Here is a 16,541-nt window from a genome sequence, read left to right as displayed (position 1 = left end):
GTGTGCGTGACAAGCTACGTCTTACACTCGCGATTTGTATGATACTTTGTGTTAGTGTGCGTGACAAGCTACGTCTTACACTCGCGATTTGTATGATACTTTGTGTTAGTGTGCGTGACAAGCTACGTCTTACACTCGCGATTTGTATGATACTTTGTGTTAGTGTGCGTGACAAGCTACGTCTTACACTCGCGATTTGTATGATACTTTGTGTTAGTGTGCGTGTCAAGCTACGTCTTACACTCGCGATTTGTATGATACTTTTTGTTAGTGTGCGTGAATTGCCCAAAATAGAGTTTTGTTCTAAAGGCTTATTATCTATAAAATATTATTATCGGCGTTTTAACAGCTGTCATAGTCTAAGGTGGTGGTACCATTAAGAAAATATTTTTTTTTACATTTTATCTTACCCCTTTTAATACCCCCATATTTGTCGTGGGCACCATATTCGGTGCTAAGCTTTTGGTCGTCTCCAATATTGAATCCTGGTAGTCCCATAAATATTGGTATATACTGATCTGATTGAAGAATGTGCTCCCGTGTGAGTTCGCCAGGAATTTGAAGCCGGTTCTCATAAAGTAATTTGCATCATAAAGACGAGATGCTATGCCCTGCAACAAAAACATAATATTTATTTATTTATATTTTTGGTCCCCCTGAAAACCTTATCTGGAAAGGTCTCGAAACGTCGGGTTAACTAAAATAATAAGGAGCAGCTCCATTCGTTTGTCAGAGCTGACGCTGCAACCCCCAATCTCTTGTCAATTTCAGATGAATCAGAACTACGCTTCTGGGATTTGTTATTGAAGAGAAGGGAATACACACGTCGATACGTAACGTAAAACTCTACGGAAACCATTTTGACATGTGGTTTGCCTATACATAAGGCTTCCTTAGGAACTCTTGACACACCGACCTCTCGTTCCATAGTTTAACACTGAGGATAACTCATCATGAAAGCCTAACAATCCAATGTTGTACATTTTTTTAATACAGAAAGTTAAAAATATTTCACCCTAATATCTCGCACCAATGAGGTTTCATTTTAATGACAAGTAGCCAGAATGCAACACCGACAATTTCATACTAACTGTAATTAGTATTATAGATAATTTAAATAGCTTTCAGATAAATATACTGAAATCATCCTAACTATAAAATTTGTTTTGGTACACGTAAAGTAATAAGCGCAAAGTTGCACGTAAAAATCACACAGTACTCGTGCTATCCCCTACACAGTTCCTTCTGCATATCAATGATATGCTGCAAATCAGCAGTATTCATTGTTATGTAGACGAAAGTACACAAATCGCAAATTGAAAGCGTAAACTTGGCCTCACATTGAGTACTGTTCACTCTGGGCGGGTGCTCCCCAGTACCAGCTTCTTCCATTTGACCGCATAAAATGAAGAGCGGCTCGAATCATCGCCAATTAAGCTATCGCCGATCGGCTTGATTCTTTGGCATTGCGTAGAGATGTGGGTTCTCTCTGCATCTTCTACCGGATTTATCACGGGTAGTGCTCAGAGGAGCTGTTCGGGTTTTCGGAATTCCACCACCGGACATTACGTCAAAATGCAAAATACCACCCGCATCACGTTGACTGCAGGCATTCCACAACCACGCGTTTTGCAAGAATTACTTGCCTCGCACAGCCACTTTGTGGAATCAATTACTTATCAGCTGCTATTTACCCGAACCGATACGGCTTAGGGAACTTCAAGAAAAGAGCATACTCCCACTTATAAGGCCGGCAACTTTTGACACCTGTTGTTGCGGATGTGCATAGACGCTTGCCTCACCAATCCCCATCACGTGAGCCTCTTGCCTGTTTGCCCCCTCTTATATAAAAAAACAAATAAACAGCATTAAAATACACTAATACCTCATTGAAATCGGAACTCATTGTAAATGACCACGACCAACGGAACGGAAACGGAAACGTGCCCCACGCCCGTCATTTAAGTCGAGATATTACGTATATCCATTTGGATCCAATCTCTTAGTCACTCAGACAATGGGACGCCCGTGAAACGTTAGCTTTAGACAGAAGAGCGAAACATAATAACAATAATACTTGACAACAATATTGATGTCAAGGTGAAAAAATGTGTTAAGTGCAATTTAGTGAATGTTTAATGTTACATTAGCGATGTTGCAGGAAGCCTTAACCTTGTATTCGTATCAGATTATGTTGAAGTTATTGTCATTGACGGGATTAAAATTCGGAGCGATAACTATTTTTGCTATAAAAAAGGATTGTGTTTTTATGACAATATGCGACGAGGCGAGCAGAACGATTAGCTGATGGTAATTGACACGACCTGCCCATAACAATGCAGTGCCGCTCAGGATCCTTGAAAGTCCCAATAATCTTGAACCTTGAGACATAAGATGTTAAGTCTCATCTGCTCAGTAATTTCACTAGCTATGGCAGCCTTCAAACCGAAACACAATAATGGTATGCATTTTTACTGCTTCACGGCAGAAAAAGGCGCCGTTGTGGTACCCATAATCAAGCCGGCATCATCTAAAATAATAAACAGATAGTAATAGATAAACCCAATATTATTATTGAAGTGACAATACGGGCAGCATCAACGTCGCCTGCTAATAACAGAGGCAGTATGATATGTGTCGTAAGGCATTACCAAATGGCGCAAAATGTAACGCTGGACTGGCGGCTGTCAAAGTGCTTTTGTGCCTGTTTGATAAACGCCATTTTAGCGCTGTTGGCCATATAGCGAGAGTCTGCGGTACTAAAACCAGTAATGACAACCTCAGCTAAACAAACATCGATAGAAAAAAAAGTGTATATTATTACGTTGATTCTTGAAGTATAAATAACACGGAAAACGACCGAAAGTATTGTACGTTCCTTTGCAGTCATTTGTATTTTACGTCAAAATTAGTTCTCCGGACGGTCGCGAGTGGCGCTTCGAATAGGTACAAAAAAATTGCTCAAACATAATATAGAACAGCCTGTACAGTGGTATTTATACAGGTCAGTGGATAAGAAGTTTTAGGTACTTCAAAAGAAAATCTACTTACCAAGAGTGCTAAGTTCGGCACAACTATAGTGCTGTTCAGATTTATTGTGTTCTTCTCTGGAAGGTAGACAAGAAACCTCCTCGCCTTGTACGATAATGTGCTATTTTCATTAAATGTCTCGTTTGAATGCAGTAACTTCTCTCTGTAATAACATGAAAAAGCTTTTGAAGTCATTGAGGTATTTTTCTTTATGAAAAAAAAAGGGATGAGACGAGCAGGACGTTCAGCTTATGGTAATTGATACGCCCTGCCCATAACAATGCGGGAAAGATACTGATGTATATTTTATTATTGTTTTTTTTTGATAACTAATTACCTAAGCTGTATTTAATTTGAAATATATAACATACCTACATGTATTATTCTACAATAATATATTATTCAAACAAAACAAATCTTATAGCTATATTTACAATACTACGACTATATAAAATTAAAACTATCATTACGTGGAAGCGTACCAAGAATACTGGCAGCATTACCGCGTTGGATAGCAAGGCTGATCCGTTGACCGAAATAGCTGCCAGCGCTTGGGTTTCCAGTAGCCTTATTGATGCGCGAAGATAGTATTTTGAACATTCTCCGCACCTCTGGCCCCACGGGCCAAGTGTCTGCCTGTCAACGGCACAAAGATGTATGACTCACTGAGACCAACATATTTGCAACGCTTGCTGTCTTCGGCAGTCGAAGCAGCAGCCCCCGCACCAACTGACGTAACTTGGACATGAGAAGGAGCCAGAGTGTCGACGCAAGTCGCGTCCCACTCCAGCGCCCTTCCCCGTGTCCAAGCCACCAGCGTCATTCCATCAGGACGCTTGCCATCGCGGCGGGTAATACCATTATTACCGTGTATTATTTGTGTTAAAGTTACGCGTTGTACAACAATTTAATATAAGTATGCCATAACTGTCATCTAGGGCCGGTTTGTTCCGTTGTATCAATGTATGTGGTGTTTACCTATAATTAGTTATACACGAAAATTTATTGAAGTAGGAGATACTTTGCGGAAATCCATGTTTATACAAATGATTTAAGTTTTCTTTAGTGTTAATTCCGCCAATATTTGTTTTTAAACACTTCGACACATGTTTCGCTCTACACCTCATCCATCATTCATCCTCAGGACGTGTTGTCTCGCCAAAATCTGGCACGATACGAATTTTGGCGGAATTAACACTAAAGAAAACTTTAATCATTAGTATATTAGTTATACAATTAGTAATAGTTAGTAATTAGGTACTTTTGTTGCTTTTGATATGAGTTGTTGAGATAATGTTGAGGCAGACAGATGTAACGTATTCTTTGACTAAATTGTTAGAGCATGCTTATATCTCCGACCACTCTAGCTAAAACTAGCTAGAAGTAAGAACAAAAAAACCTCGGTTCATTCACGTAAAATAAAAAACAAGACTCACAATCACGCTCAAAAATTGTCTGAAGCAACACTCTGCTTACGCGTCTATTAGGTAGAGTATACATTCAGTTGTGTTTCGACCGCGCTTTGAATACAACGCCACGCAATGACAAAGTATTCAGTGAAAAACTTTTATTATTTATTTTTATGAAAATAAGGGACGAGACGAGCAGGACGTTCAGCTGATGGTAATTGATACACCCTACCAATTAAGTGCTGCTCAGGATTCTTGAAAAACCCGAAAATTCTGAGCGGCACTATAATTGCGCTCGTCACCTTGTGGCATAAGATTTTAAGTCAAATTAAGTTAAACTGTCCTAATAACAGCATATCCAAACTTAAAAAAGGTCGAATTTTCGTATTTCAGGTAAGTACCACTTTAAATTAACAAAACTGTTAAACTAACTAGACGTTTTTAATCATTTTGCTAAGTAATTACATTTCAATTGCTAAAACATAATGTCCTTGCCTCCTCGTGTTCGCGTCCGAACTTTTAATGAGCGTATACAATAGACTTTGATCATTACTGCTACGTAATAAGGTGTTAATTTAAATGAATGTTTTAATTTTATCTGTATAACTTAAACGTACGTATAAGTATACGTATATACAACGGCGCTCGGACATTTTTGACGACCTCTTAATAGGCGATTGGGAGTCTAGTTTATAGTACGTCAATGCCTCGGAGCATTTTTTTTATTCAAAACTAGCTGACCCGACATACGTTATTCTGAATATAATAAAGAAAATTTTGTTTTTAAGAATTGAATCGTCACTCACAAAGATAGAAGGATGCACTCTTTGTCTTAAGTATCGATCGAAATAAAAGATGGATTCTAATGGTCCATAAATTAATTTGTGACAAAACTTAAGATTTATCAATCTACATAAAAATAATATGATAGATATTTAACAACCGTAGTTAATCTACCAACTATTAGCTAAAATTAAGTTTATTTTTTACCTCTTGAGAGATAGAAAGATATATAGATTCTAATTAGTTATTTATTATAAATTATTCTTTCAATTTGATTTCTGAACGACGGGGGACACGTCAAAGGAAGAACAAAAATTTTGTTTATATTTATTTTTTTCTGAGAATTTTAATATTTATTCACCTTTTAAACCTTCCCTGAACTTCCACAAATAATTCAAGACAAAAATTAGCCAAATCGGTCCAGCCGTTCTCGAGTTTTAGCGAGACTAACGAACAGCAATTCATTTTTATATATACTCGTATAGATTTTCCTGTGTGATTCTATGTACTTACAAATAAACAATAGGACCAATCTCCTCAACGTTGATCTTCGCATCAAGTCCATTCAAGAATCTGTCGTGGTTTGTAACGTTGAAGATATAGATCCTCATCAATAGTTCATCTGGTGGGTCCGACCACCATTCGTACGGAGGCAAACCTGGAAATAGAAATGTCAGTGGTGATTACGGAGACCTTATGTTGATGGTTTTTTGGCAAAAGGCCGAAAGAATTTACGTAGTTGACAAACAGGGTTGTTACAACTAGTCTAACAATTATTACGCTCAACAATTGTCTAAAGCAATACCACAGTAGGCAATACTCAGCCTACGCGTCTATTAGGCAGAGTTTTCGTTGTGTTTCGACCGCGCTTTGAATGCAACGTCACGCAATGACAAAGTTTTCAGTGAAAAACTGTCCAAATAACATCGTATCCATTCTTAAAAAGAATGGAATGTCGTATTTCTGGTAAGTGCCACTTTAAATAAACAAAATTGTTTAACTAACTTGATGTTTTTAATCATTTTGCTTAATAATTACATTTCAATTGCCAAAACATAATGTTCTTGGCTTGTGTTCGCGTCAGAGCTTCTTATGAGTATATACAATAAATAGACTTTGAACATTACTGCCACAAAATAGGGTGTTAATTTGAATGAATGTTTTAATGTTATCTGTCTAACGTACGAGTAAACGTATATACAACGCCCCTCAGACATTTTCGACGACTTTTTAATATGGGATTGGGATTCTATTTGTTTATTGTTCGTATAATCTTGACAGAATTTTTCTTAAACAGAGTGGGTACTCGATTTTTTTTTTACATTTACTACATATAAAATACTTTGTACCCAATAAACGGATGTGTTCCGTTTCGATCCGCATCCGTGAAAAACGGTCCGGTGCAGTCGTAGAACTATTTCTAACGGTTGACGGAAAGAATTCGGACGACGGAAGCCGGATCCAGTGCGTAAACTACCATAGAAATAGTTCTACGACTACTTCGGACCGTGTTTTCACGGATACGAATCGGACGTAGTGCGAAAGCGCTCTAAATGATTATATTCTCATTTTCACCAGTGGGAGGCTCCTTTGCACAGGAATCCGGCTAGATTATGGGTACCACAACGGTGCCTATTTCTGCCGTGAAGCAGTAATATGTAAACATTACTTACTGTGTTTCGGTCTGAAGGGCGCCATAGCTAGTGAAATTACTGGGCAAATGAGACTTAACATCTTATGTCTCAAGGTAACGAGCGCAAATGTAGTGCCGCTCAGAATTTTTGGGTTTTTCAAAGATCCATAGCGGCACTGCATTGCGGGTGTATCAATTACCATTAGCTGAACGTCCTGCTCGTCACGTCCCTTATTTTCATAAACAAAAAAAAAACTAAAATATGCTTAACAATATGTTATGTTTTTAAAGTGATAACCCTCACTTTTAGGATTAATACACAAACAAAACCTGAGAGTTGAACAAAGCAAACAGAATTTTATAACGAGGCTGTACTCGAACGGTTAGCTCAGTTGGTTAGAGCACCGTAACGGAACGCCGGAGGCTGTGGGTTCGAATCATAGTTCATAAAATTTTGTTTTTCAAATTTTATTTGTGTAAAATATGCTTGTAACGTTCACAAACTGACCATCGCCAATGCGATCGTAGTCATCATTGAGAGTGTTATGAAACATTACAACATTTTTATAACATTCGTGCTATAAATTAGTAAAATGACCATTAAAATTATATGTTGAATCTTAATTCGATTATTGCCAATAAAATTAATTGAAACGAGACAATTCAGATTGCCATTTTTTGAATTTATTTACACTAGCGGACCCGACAGACGCTGTTCTGTCAAAAAAAAATATGATTGATCTCCACTGCGCTCCAACTAGATACCACAGGCGTAGTCGCAAAGTGCGGCAAGTAAGTCCCACTTGGGCGTTGACGTGCCAGATGATCTGTTAAACTTTGCTAATAATTGAAACTAAAATGCCGGGTTGCCTATTAAAACTTTTTTTTTTAATTTTTTTTAAAACTTTGTAAAAACAATAGTAAAAATATTAAAAGATATAAGAAAGACACTAGGATCATATATCACCAGCAAGTATTTTGTATTTTATAAATTTTTATGAAAAATAACACTATTACAAAATTTGCAAGATTTCATTGAGTGTCAAGATGCCACGCACACAAGCATCGAATAGTTGCCTTAATAAAAAAGCTATTGTTCATAGTTAGTGCGGTATCTAGTTGGAGCTCAGCGGAGACCAATCCTTAATCTAAGAAACATATATTGTTTACTTAAAATAAATGAACCAATTTTCAGGCGATCTTCAAATAAGTTCAAAGAATAATCAGTTAAATGTAAAATCATAAAAAAGGTACCATTCCTCAACTCCCCCCACCCCTGATCTCACTCAAGATTCTTCAATGTTTATGTTTGGGCTTTACACGTGTTGGATTATTGAGATGAAAAAAAAAACAATAATTTGTTAAACACTAATATTAATGTAACTAATTTAGAAATGTAAAATGTATTTTGTAGCACGTCATAAGTATGGCAAACATGTACTTTATAATACATATTTATCATCAATCTAACATGTTTATGCAAATACAAGTTTGACTTTGACCTTACGTTATTAATGGATACTCAAACAAGCAATATTACCTTCCCTCATGTTGAGTTTCTCCCACAGCAAAATGTCCAAGGGACTGACAATGAAACCTCCAATAGATATTGCAATGAGAAGGACTCCCCACACCGACTGGCCCACGGAGCCTGAAATATAATAAAAATAATATAATAAATGTGAATGAATTGCTTGTAATGCCTTCACCGAACCTCATGAAATTAAGCACATAAACGACATATTTTTAACACGCTTCTCTTAGCTTCCTTGTGCGGCGGAAACACTGTTTAACCTTGAACCTGATTCCTGCCACCGAATTCCACCTTCGCACGACACGCCACAAGTTAAGATATCATCCCCACCATCTGGATGTGTGGTGGTCCTCCACAGTGCGGTTTTCAAGGAGCTTTCTTCCTCGTACTACGAAGCTGTGGAATGAGCTTCCTTGTGCGGTGTTTCCTGGACGATACGACATGGGTAACTTCAAAAAAATAGCGCGCACACCTTCCTTAAAGGCCAGCAACGCTCCTGTGCTTTCTCTGGTGTTGCTAGAGAATGTGGACAGCGGTGATCACTTAACATCAGGTGACAAAGCTTCATTAGCATGTTAGATTAAGGGTTGGTCTCCGCTGCGCTCCAACTACGCACTACGGACTACCTAAGAACAATAGCTTTTTTATTACGGCAACTATTAGATGCTTGTGTGCGTGGCATCTTGACACTCAATGGCACCTTTAAAATTTTGTAACATACGCTTTGTGTTATTTTATATTGAAATTAATAAAATATAAAATATTTACTAATGATATGTGTTCCCAGTGTCTTTCTTATTTCTTGTACTATTACTTTTACAAAGTTTTACTACGCAAGTTTTTGTGCCAAATACTTCGACGCGTGCTAATTCGTTACTAAAAATTTATCATTGTTTTAAAACGAAAAAAGCAAAATTAATGATATTTAAAAAAGGCTAAAAAACACGCTATTAAAAAACCAAACTAAAAAGTAGAAAATATTTTTAAATAAGCTTACACTACGAATAGTGCGATTTAACTAATATAAAATGTAATTTAACGTAAAAAAGTGGTGTATTTAAAGTTATCTTCAAAATGAATCTACTTTTACTAATATTTCTGATGAAAACAATATTAACAGTTTCTTTAAAAGCGTGTTTTATAATTTTTTTCTAACTATTATTTATGTTTAAGAACAATCGCAACTGTTACGAGTTATCTTGAGCGATAATTTCGCCAATATTTATCGAGTCTCGTGCCAGAGTTTTGCAAGTCAACATCTCCTGAGGATGCCTCTGTAGAAGCAAAACACGTGTCCAATTGCTTGGAGACAAATATTGGCGGAATTAACATTCAAGATCAGTCTCGTGCCTGAGTTTGGTGAGTCAACATCTCCTGAGGATGCCTCGTGTAGAGGCGAAACACTCGTCGAATTGTTTGAAGACAAATAGTAGGAAGTAACACTCAAGAAAACTCATAACGTTTGGATAGTTAATATGGCAGTATAACGCCTACTTCCAGTATAAATTTTGAACAATCATCCTTCCACTACAGGAGACGTGAGTACGATTCAACTTGGAAGGTACATTCGTATCGTTTCGAGTCTCAATGATAGCCTAAACCAGTTCGTATTTGGTACGGCCATGTGTTTAGCCTATTACTGTATAATAAGTGTTATAAATCAACTCCCACAACGTTATTACTCCGGATGAATTAACAGAAATAGCATTCAATAACTGTTAAATTTAAAACCGGCTCTAAGCAACGTATTTTGTCACGGGTAAATTGTACGAACCGTTTCATTGTAATTAATCTAGTGAGATTATAAACTGTTAATAGATTGTGAGCGGACATTAAAAATTTAGCTGCTTAATAGGATCTATATCTCCTTGCTCTAATGTGATAGCAAAACTATTGTCTGTGGTAGCTTGCTATGTTAGAACATACAGCGATGTAATAAAATATGAAATATTTAAGCGTAATTTTTTATTTATTCACACTAACGTAGCGAGGAAGCGTAAGAAAAGTGTAGGGCCTTTCAATATTAATGCCGCAAGTTACATAGGCTGTAGATTGTATAATAAATTACCACAGAAAGATAAAAATCTGTAGTTATTCTCTCTCAGAGCGGCATTTGTTTCCGAAGCGGTGGTAGTGTTAGAAGTGGCATCAAACATAATTCTAATGGTATCAATTTTGAGAAAATAAATGCCTTTCTAACAAAACAAAAACCTTGAAAATTTTTATTCAACGTGCTATTATACATTTGTAGATAAAACAAAATTGTAATAAATAGAGACCGGATTATTCAGTACCTTTTCAGTAGTAGTTGCATATTTTAGAAAAAAAAAATATTATGAATGTTTTCGATCTCGCTCATCGTTCGATGCTTTTCATAGTAAGCCCAAACATTGCACCCAAATTTAAATTATCCCCAGGAACCTTAGTAGACGTAGAACGCTCCTTTTTCGCTTACAAAAATTTACTAAGCGATCATAGACACAATTTGTCTACAGAACATTTAGAACAGTACTTAGTAGTACATATTTTTAAACGTAAATCTTAAATTTCATTATTACCTAAGTAGGTATATCGTGTAATAGTTTTTTTCACAAATACGATTGTCAGTACAAGCCTTTATAAAAAAAAATAACATTATTTAAAAATATAACTTTTTATTAAAAATATAACTTATTATTTAAAAATATAACTTTTTATTTTTTCCTGTTTAATTGTATGCATATTTTAGCCCTTTTTATGGATTTACGTGCATATTTTAGCTATTTTACTTGCATGCATATTTTGGGATTTTTTTGTAGTATATAATCCGGTCTCTAGTAATAAAGAAGGTATTAAATGATAATATTATTATACCGCATAATTTAGTTCAATAACATGTAATTAAATACCATTAAATGATTTAATACAATTAGAAAGAAACCATATTTCTTTATAAAAGGCATAAAAAGGCATTTATTTTCTCAAAATTGATTTCTTTAGAATTCTTTTTGATGTGATTTCTAATAACTACTAGATACTACTACCGCTTCGGAAACAAATGGCGCTCTGAGAGAGAAGAAGCGGCGCAAGAAACTCTCCCAGCATTCTTTTTTTGCGCTCTTTTCAATAAAAATATACAGTATTGTACAGTCATTTCTATCGCTATAAAATAATCACAATCTAGTCCCAGGCTGTCCGATCATTTAGATATTCAGCAGTGGAGTAATAGGATTTACGACAGAGCCATTTTTTATAAAACATTTAAATTTATTTATAGATAATGCCTGAACAGTGGCTGGGACTTTATTATAGAAGTGTATACATTTACCCTTAAAGCTATTATGTATGTATATAAATTAAGTAAAACCGATACATATTGAATTTTATTTAATTCTCGTCCAATGGTCGTAGTTCAGTATAATATATAAGTTACAAGAGGCTTGGTAGCTGAAGTATGATACGAATGGTCTTGACTAAATTTGTCTAATGCCGGGATCCTACAATAAACGAAGCGTCGAAGTATTTTATTTTCAAATTCAAATTCAAATATTTTTATTCAAAATAGGATTTAAAATCACTTATTGAACGTCAAAAACTACCACCCATTCAAAAGAGACTGCCTCAGACCTGAGAAGAATGGGCGCAAGAAACTCAGCGGGCTTTTTTTTTAAATATAAAATGTGGATTACAATGTGATATCGTATCGTACAATAAACATTTATAGTTAAAGAGCCTGAGGGTGTTCGCTTTATTCCCAGTCCGTGGCGTCATTAAGAAAATCGTTTATTATATGCTATAATAATCTTCCCCACACAAACATTTTTTAAAATTCTTTTAAATTTCGTAACACATTTGTTTTGTACATTTTCTCGGATCATATTGTAGAAGCATATACATCGCCCAACAAAAGACTTACTAACACGACCCAACCGAGTAGTAGGCATAGCAAGTTTTGTTCCTCGTGTTAACTTTAAGAATGTCACAATTTCTAGAAAATTCCTCACTGTGCTTATGAACATACAGGACATTATCAAAAATGTATTAAGAAGCAACAGTCAAAATGTTTATTTCTTTAAATTTTTAGGACCTAGGATTTATTATTTTATACTTTAATAAAACGGCGTGAGCCAATTACAATATTAAAGTAACTAATTAATTACAAACAAACAAACTAAACATATTACATAATTGGAAGTAGTTTCTGAAAAACGTTCCAAGCCACAAACATCACATTTTAAGGAATTCGTGTTTAAAGTTTAATAAATATTAGTGTATTCCATACATGTGGGTATGACTAATGAGTCATTATGTCATTTAAAGAGTGATAGTAGGGCTGCGATTTTTGTTTGTCAGTCCGTTAATATGAATTACGTGACCAGTTATGTGTTCTCAACTCAATTTCGACATGATTGTGGCTTGGAACGTTTTTCTGGATTTTTTTCCTAATAATACTTAATAACTAACAATTAATAAACATCCAAATACCGTTCATCCATTCCTCTCACAAAAACGCAAGCACTCTGTTAAAATCGTCTGCCATCATATCAAAGCTACGAACGACTATCCGACTACCGATCAAACATTTTTAGTTTTCTGCGTATCACAACATTTTTGTCTGCCTTACTTCCTACCAGTGTCGGTAGTAAAAGGCATAAAAGGCATTTATTTTCTCAAAATTGATTCCTTTAGAATTCTTTTTGATGTCATTTCTTATACTACTAGATGCTACTACCGCTTCGGAAACAAATGGCGCTCTGAGAGAGAAGAAGCGGCGCAAGAAACTCTCCCAGTATTCTTTTTTTTTGCGCTCTTTTCAATAAAAATATACAATATTGTACAGTCGCTATAAAATAATCACAATCTAGTCCCTGGCTGTCCGATCATTTAGATATTCAGCAGTGGAGTAATAGGATTTACGACAGAGCCATTTTTTTTTATAAAACATTTAAATTTATTTATAGATAATGCCTGAACAGTGGCTGGGACTTTATTGTAGAAGTGTATACATTTACCCTTAAAGCTATTATGTATCTTATGAAGCCTACTAGAATTACAAGCAATCCCTTATTTCTAGTGTTATAATAATGAAAATCACTATTAAGAGCATAGTATTTTTAGGTACCTACCGACAGATCTCTCTGAACTTCTTTCACGTTTCGTTCCAAAAAAAAAAATATTTAAAGGAACCGGACATAAGGTGTGCGTGCGCAACGTAAAAATTCACTCTGATAATTATTCGCTAATGCCAGCCCTGTCTCATACCCCGCGTAGGTATTGAAATCGTAAGTACGAGCGGCGGCCTCTACAGAGTAGGCCAGTCAGTAGGGACTCAACAACTACTATAACACAAATAAAATTTTATGAACGATGCTGGATTCGAACCCACGACCTCCGACGTTCCGTGCCGGTGCTGAAGATGAGATGAAGCCACAACCTGAGAGTTGAACAAATCAAACAGAATTTTATAACGAGGCGGTACTCGAACGGTTCAATCACGTGAATCACTTTAAAAAAAAACATAACATATTGTTTAGATTTACAAAAGCGACATCTCAAGTCAATTTCCTAATATGCAAATATTGGGGTTGAGCAGGTTATCAACTGTAAAGTAGATCCTGTAGATTAAGCCACAACCTGAGAGTTGAACAAAGCAAACAGAATTTCATAACGAGGCGGTACTCGAACGGTTAGCTCAGTTGGTTAGAGCACCGGCACGGAACGCCGGAGGTCGTGGGTTCGAATCCCGTATCGTTCATAAAATTTTGTTTTTCATGTTTTATTTGTGTATTAATCCTAGAAGTTAGGGTTATCACTTTAAAAAAAACATAACATATTGTTTAGAACTACTATAACTACGACTAAAAATACTACCTACTTTACCGGTTCGACCGATATTTAAAAAACGGCGAAACATAAATAAAGCAAAGCATATTAAAGATCATTAAGATCCTAATATAAGCTTCCTAAAGACGTTGGAACAATCTAATTTAAAGTGATTATTATTATAATGAAATAACCATTAATGATAGCTACCTATTTATTTCCTATATACTAAGTAGGTTTGACTATGTAGTGGTCTTCCAACGCATACATTACTATCTGCAACTAATGTTGCTTTGATAACGAAAGAATATTGATTAATAATTACGATTACATACCTATTTATATTATTTATAGAAAGAAACTGAGCTATGACCTTCTACTAGGTAGGTACAGAAATCAACCCTAATGTCGTCAGAAGAGGTGAGAGTCACGCGATAGAAAGAGAGGCAACTTCTAGGTGAATAAAAATATAGGTTAGTAGCGCTGTGCGATCTGAATTACACCTTATTGTATGACCGCAAGAGTCCCTATTTCTTTAATGGATTTTTCGAAGTGCGACTTCCGTACTTGTATATATTATATTCTTTGCTAATACCCCAAAAGAAATGTAACGGCAAAAATAGTAGTTTTTAATATCGTTTTTAACACGTTAATGTTCATTTGATTTTAAACCTTATGGCTCGCCCACAAAGCCGTAATTTGCGCCAAATCTAAATTATATGTCTTTGTCTACCGGCTTTGTCGTTGCTTTACTGTTTAAACCAGTCATTAAATATGTACCAGTTTGGCAAGCTTTTAAAATTGACGTCTATTCAACATGACACTTTTAGAATAATAAAAGTACTAGGAAGTACGCTTAAAAATAGTTAATTATCAATAGTTTTCTATAGAGATCCAGTTATTTAGATTTTGTTATAAATTATTAATAAGTTATCATGAATAATTGAGTAGGTATTGATTATGTAAGGAATCTTTATTAGTTTTGTTTTCGAAGTTGTAGTTCTTGTGGCGCGTTTGAGAATAATTTCAGAGTGAATTTATACGATACACGCGTACATCGTCACGCGATTTCGACACCCTGACGTTAGCTGGTCAACTAGACCATTTGCATCATACTTCAGCTACCAAGCCTCTTCTAACTCATATGTCTACTGAACCACAACGAATAGACGAGAATTAAATAAATTTCAATATATAATTTACACTTCAATAAAAGTTTAAAAATAAAATAAAAAAAGTGTGTGTGTCATCTCCGACGCACGACTGGAGTTTACTCCTCAAAAACGATTGTCTTTGAACAGGTACTAAACAAAATCAAGTCCAATGGAGTCGGTTTCAAAAAGACATACAGCAGAAGCTAATTAAATCATATTAATTAAAAAATAAAATAATAGGTTAGGTTAAAAATTGTCTATTTGGCGTGAAATGCGCTATATATACTCTCCATATTGAATTTAACATTTAATTATGTGCATAGCTCATATAAATTTGTGTGAACTATATTGATAATTTAATATTTAATAAATACAAAGCACAAATGGGTATATATTATACAATACATGTCACATTAATATATGAATTGTAACTTAGTACCCACGTGCTTATCAGATTTTCCAGCACTATTATTTACACCACTTTCTTCCATAATTTATAGAATTTTCACTTAACTTTATGAAAGTATAATAATAAATCAATTTCAATAATATAATAAAGCTTCAAAATACAAGAAAGTGAAAGGTTCGTGAGAAATTATGCGCACCAAAAACGTGTCATGCCATTTGATGAGTAGGTTTTACTCTCCATATTTTTCTCATATCGAATGTGGAAAATGATTCAGTCTATGAGAGTTCTGCTTTATGTTGATGATTTATACGTCTAGATCAGTGATTCCCAACCTTTTCTTGGCCAGGGACCACGACGTATAAGAAAAATAAACTGAATCAGTCCGAAAATAAACTTTAATCAAAAATTAGAATTTAGTAATTGCATTGCATTTGCATTGTATTCTTAAGGCATCCAGGGTTCGAATCCCGGTAAGTGCAAACATTTATATGATGAATATGAATGTTTGTTTCCATTGTCTTGTACCCATAGTACAGGCTATGCCTAACTTGGGGCAAGATAATTAGTGTAAAAAAATTTTTTAACAAAAAAACAACCGCCTTCAAAACACTATTCCAAAACAATAGATATAATGTGCACTAAAAAGTATAATAATAATTGCGTATTTTTATACAATGTAATTAATTAGTCAAATTCTAGTTACGATCATTGTTTTTTTTTGGAATCGGTGTCGTTCTGCCGCGACCCGCTCTCACCTCTCACCTCCTCACGACTCAAGCACATCTCA

At 35.2% G+C, this 16,541-nt stretch overlaps 1 protein-coding gene across 1 annotated transcript in view; it reads right to left on the bottom strand.

Annotated features, from left to right (window-relative positions):
• LOC126974717 (lysosome membrane protein 2-like) overlaps window positions 1-16,541 on the bottom strand; it is a 107,978-nt gene that overhangs the window by 15,808 nt on the left and 75,629 nt on the right. Inside the window, exons 3-6 of the mRNA XM_050822309.1 lie at window positions 8,396-8,506; window positions 5,736-5,880; window positions 3,052-3,193; window positions 411-611 (exon numbers count right to left, since the gene is read on the bottom strand). Of these exons, the coding sequence (XP_050678266.1) occupies window positions 411-611; window positions 3,052-3,193; window positions 5,736-5,880; window positions 8,396-8,506 (599 nt within the window). The remainder of the gene's footprint in view (window positions 1-410; window positions 612-3,051; window positions 3,194-5,735; window positions 5,881-8,395; window positions 8,507-16,541) is intronic.

Source organism: Leptidea sinapis, chromosome 33, assembly GCF_905404315.1.
Source record: "Leptidea sinapis chromosome 33, ilLepSina1.1, whole genome shotgun sequence".
Lineage (NCBI taxonomy): Eukaryota > Metazoa > Arthropoda > Insecta > Lepidoptera > Pieridae > Leptidea > Leptidea sinapis.
This window is presented reverse-complemented; position numbering and strand designations above follow the sequence as displayed.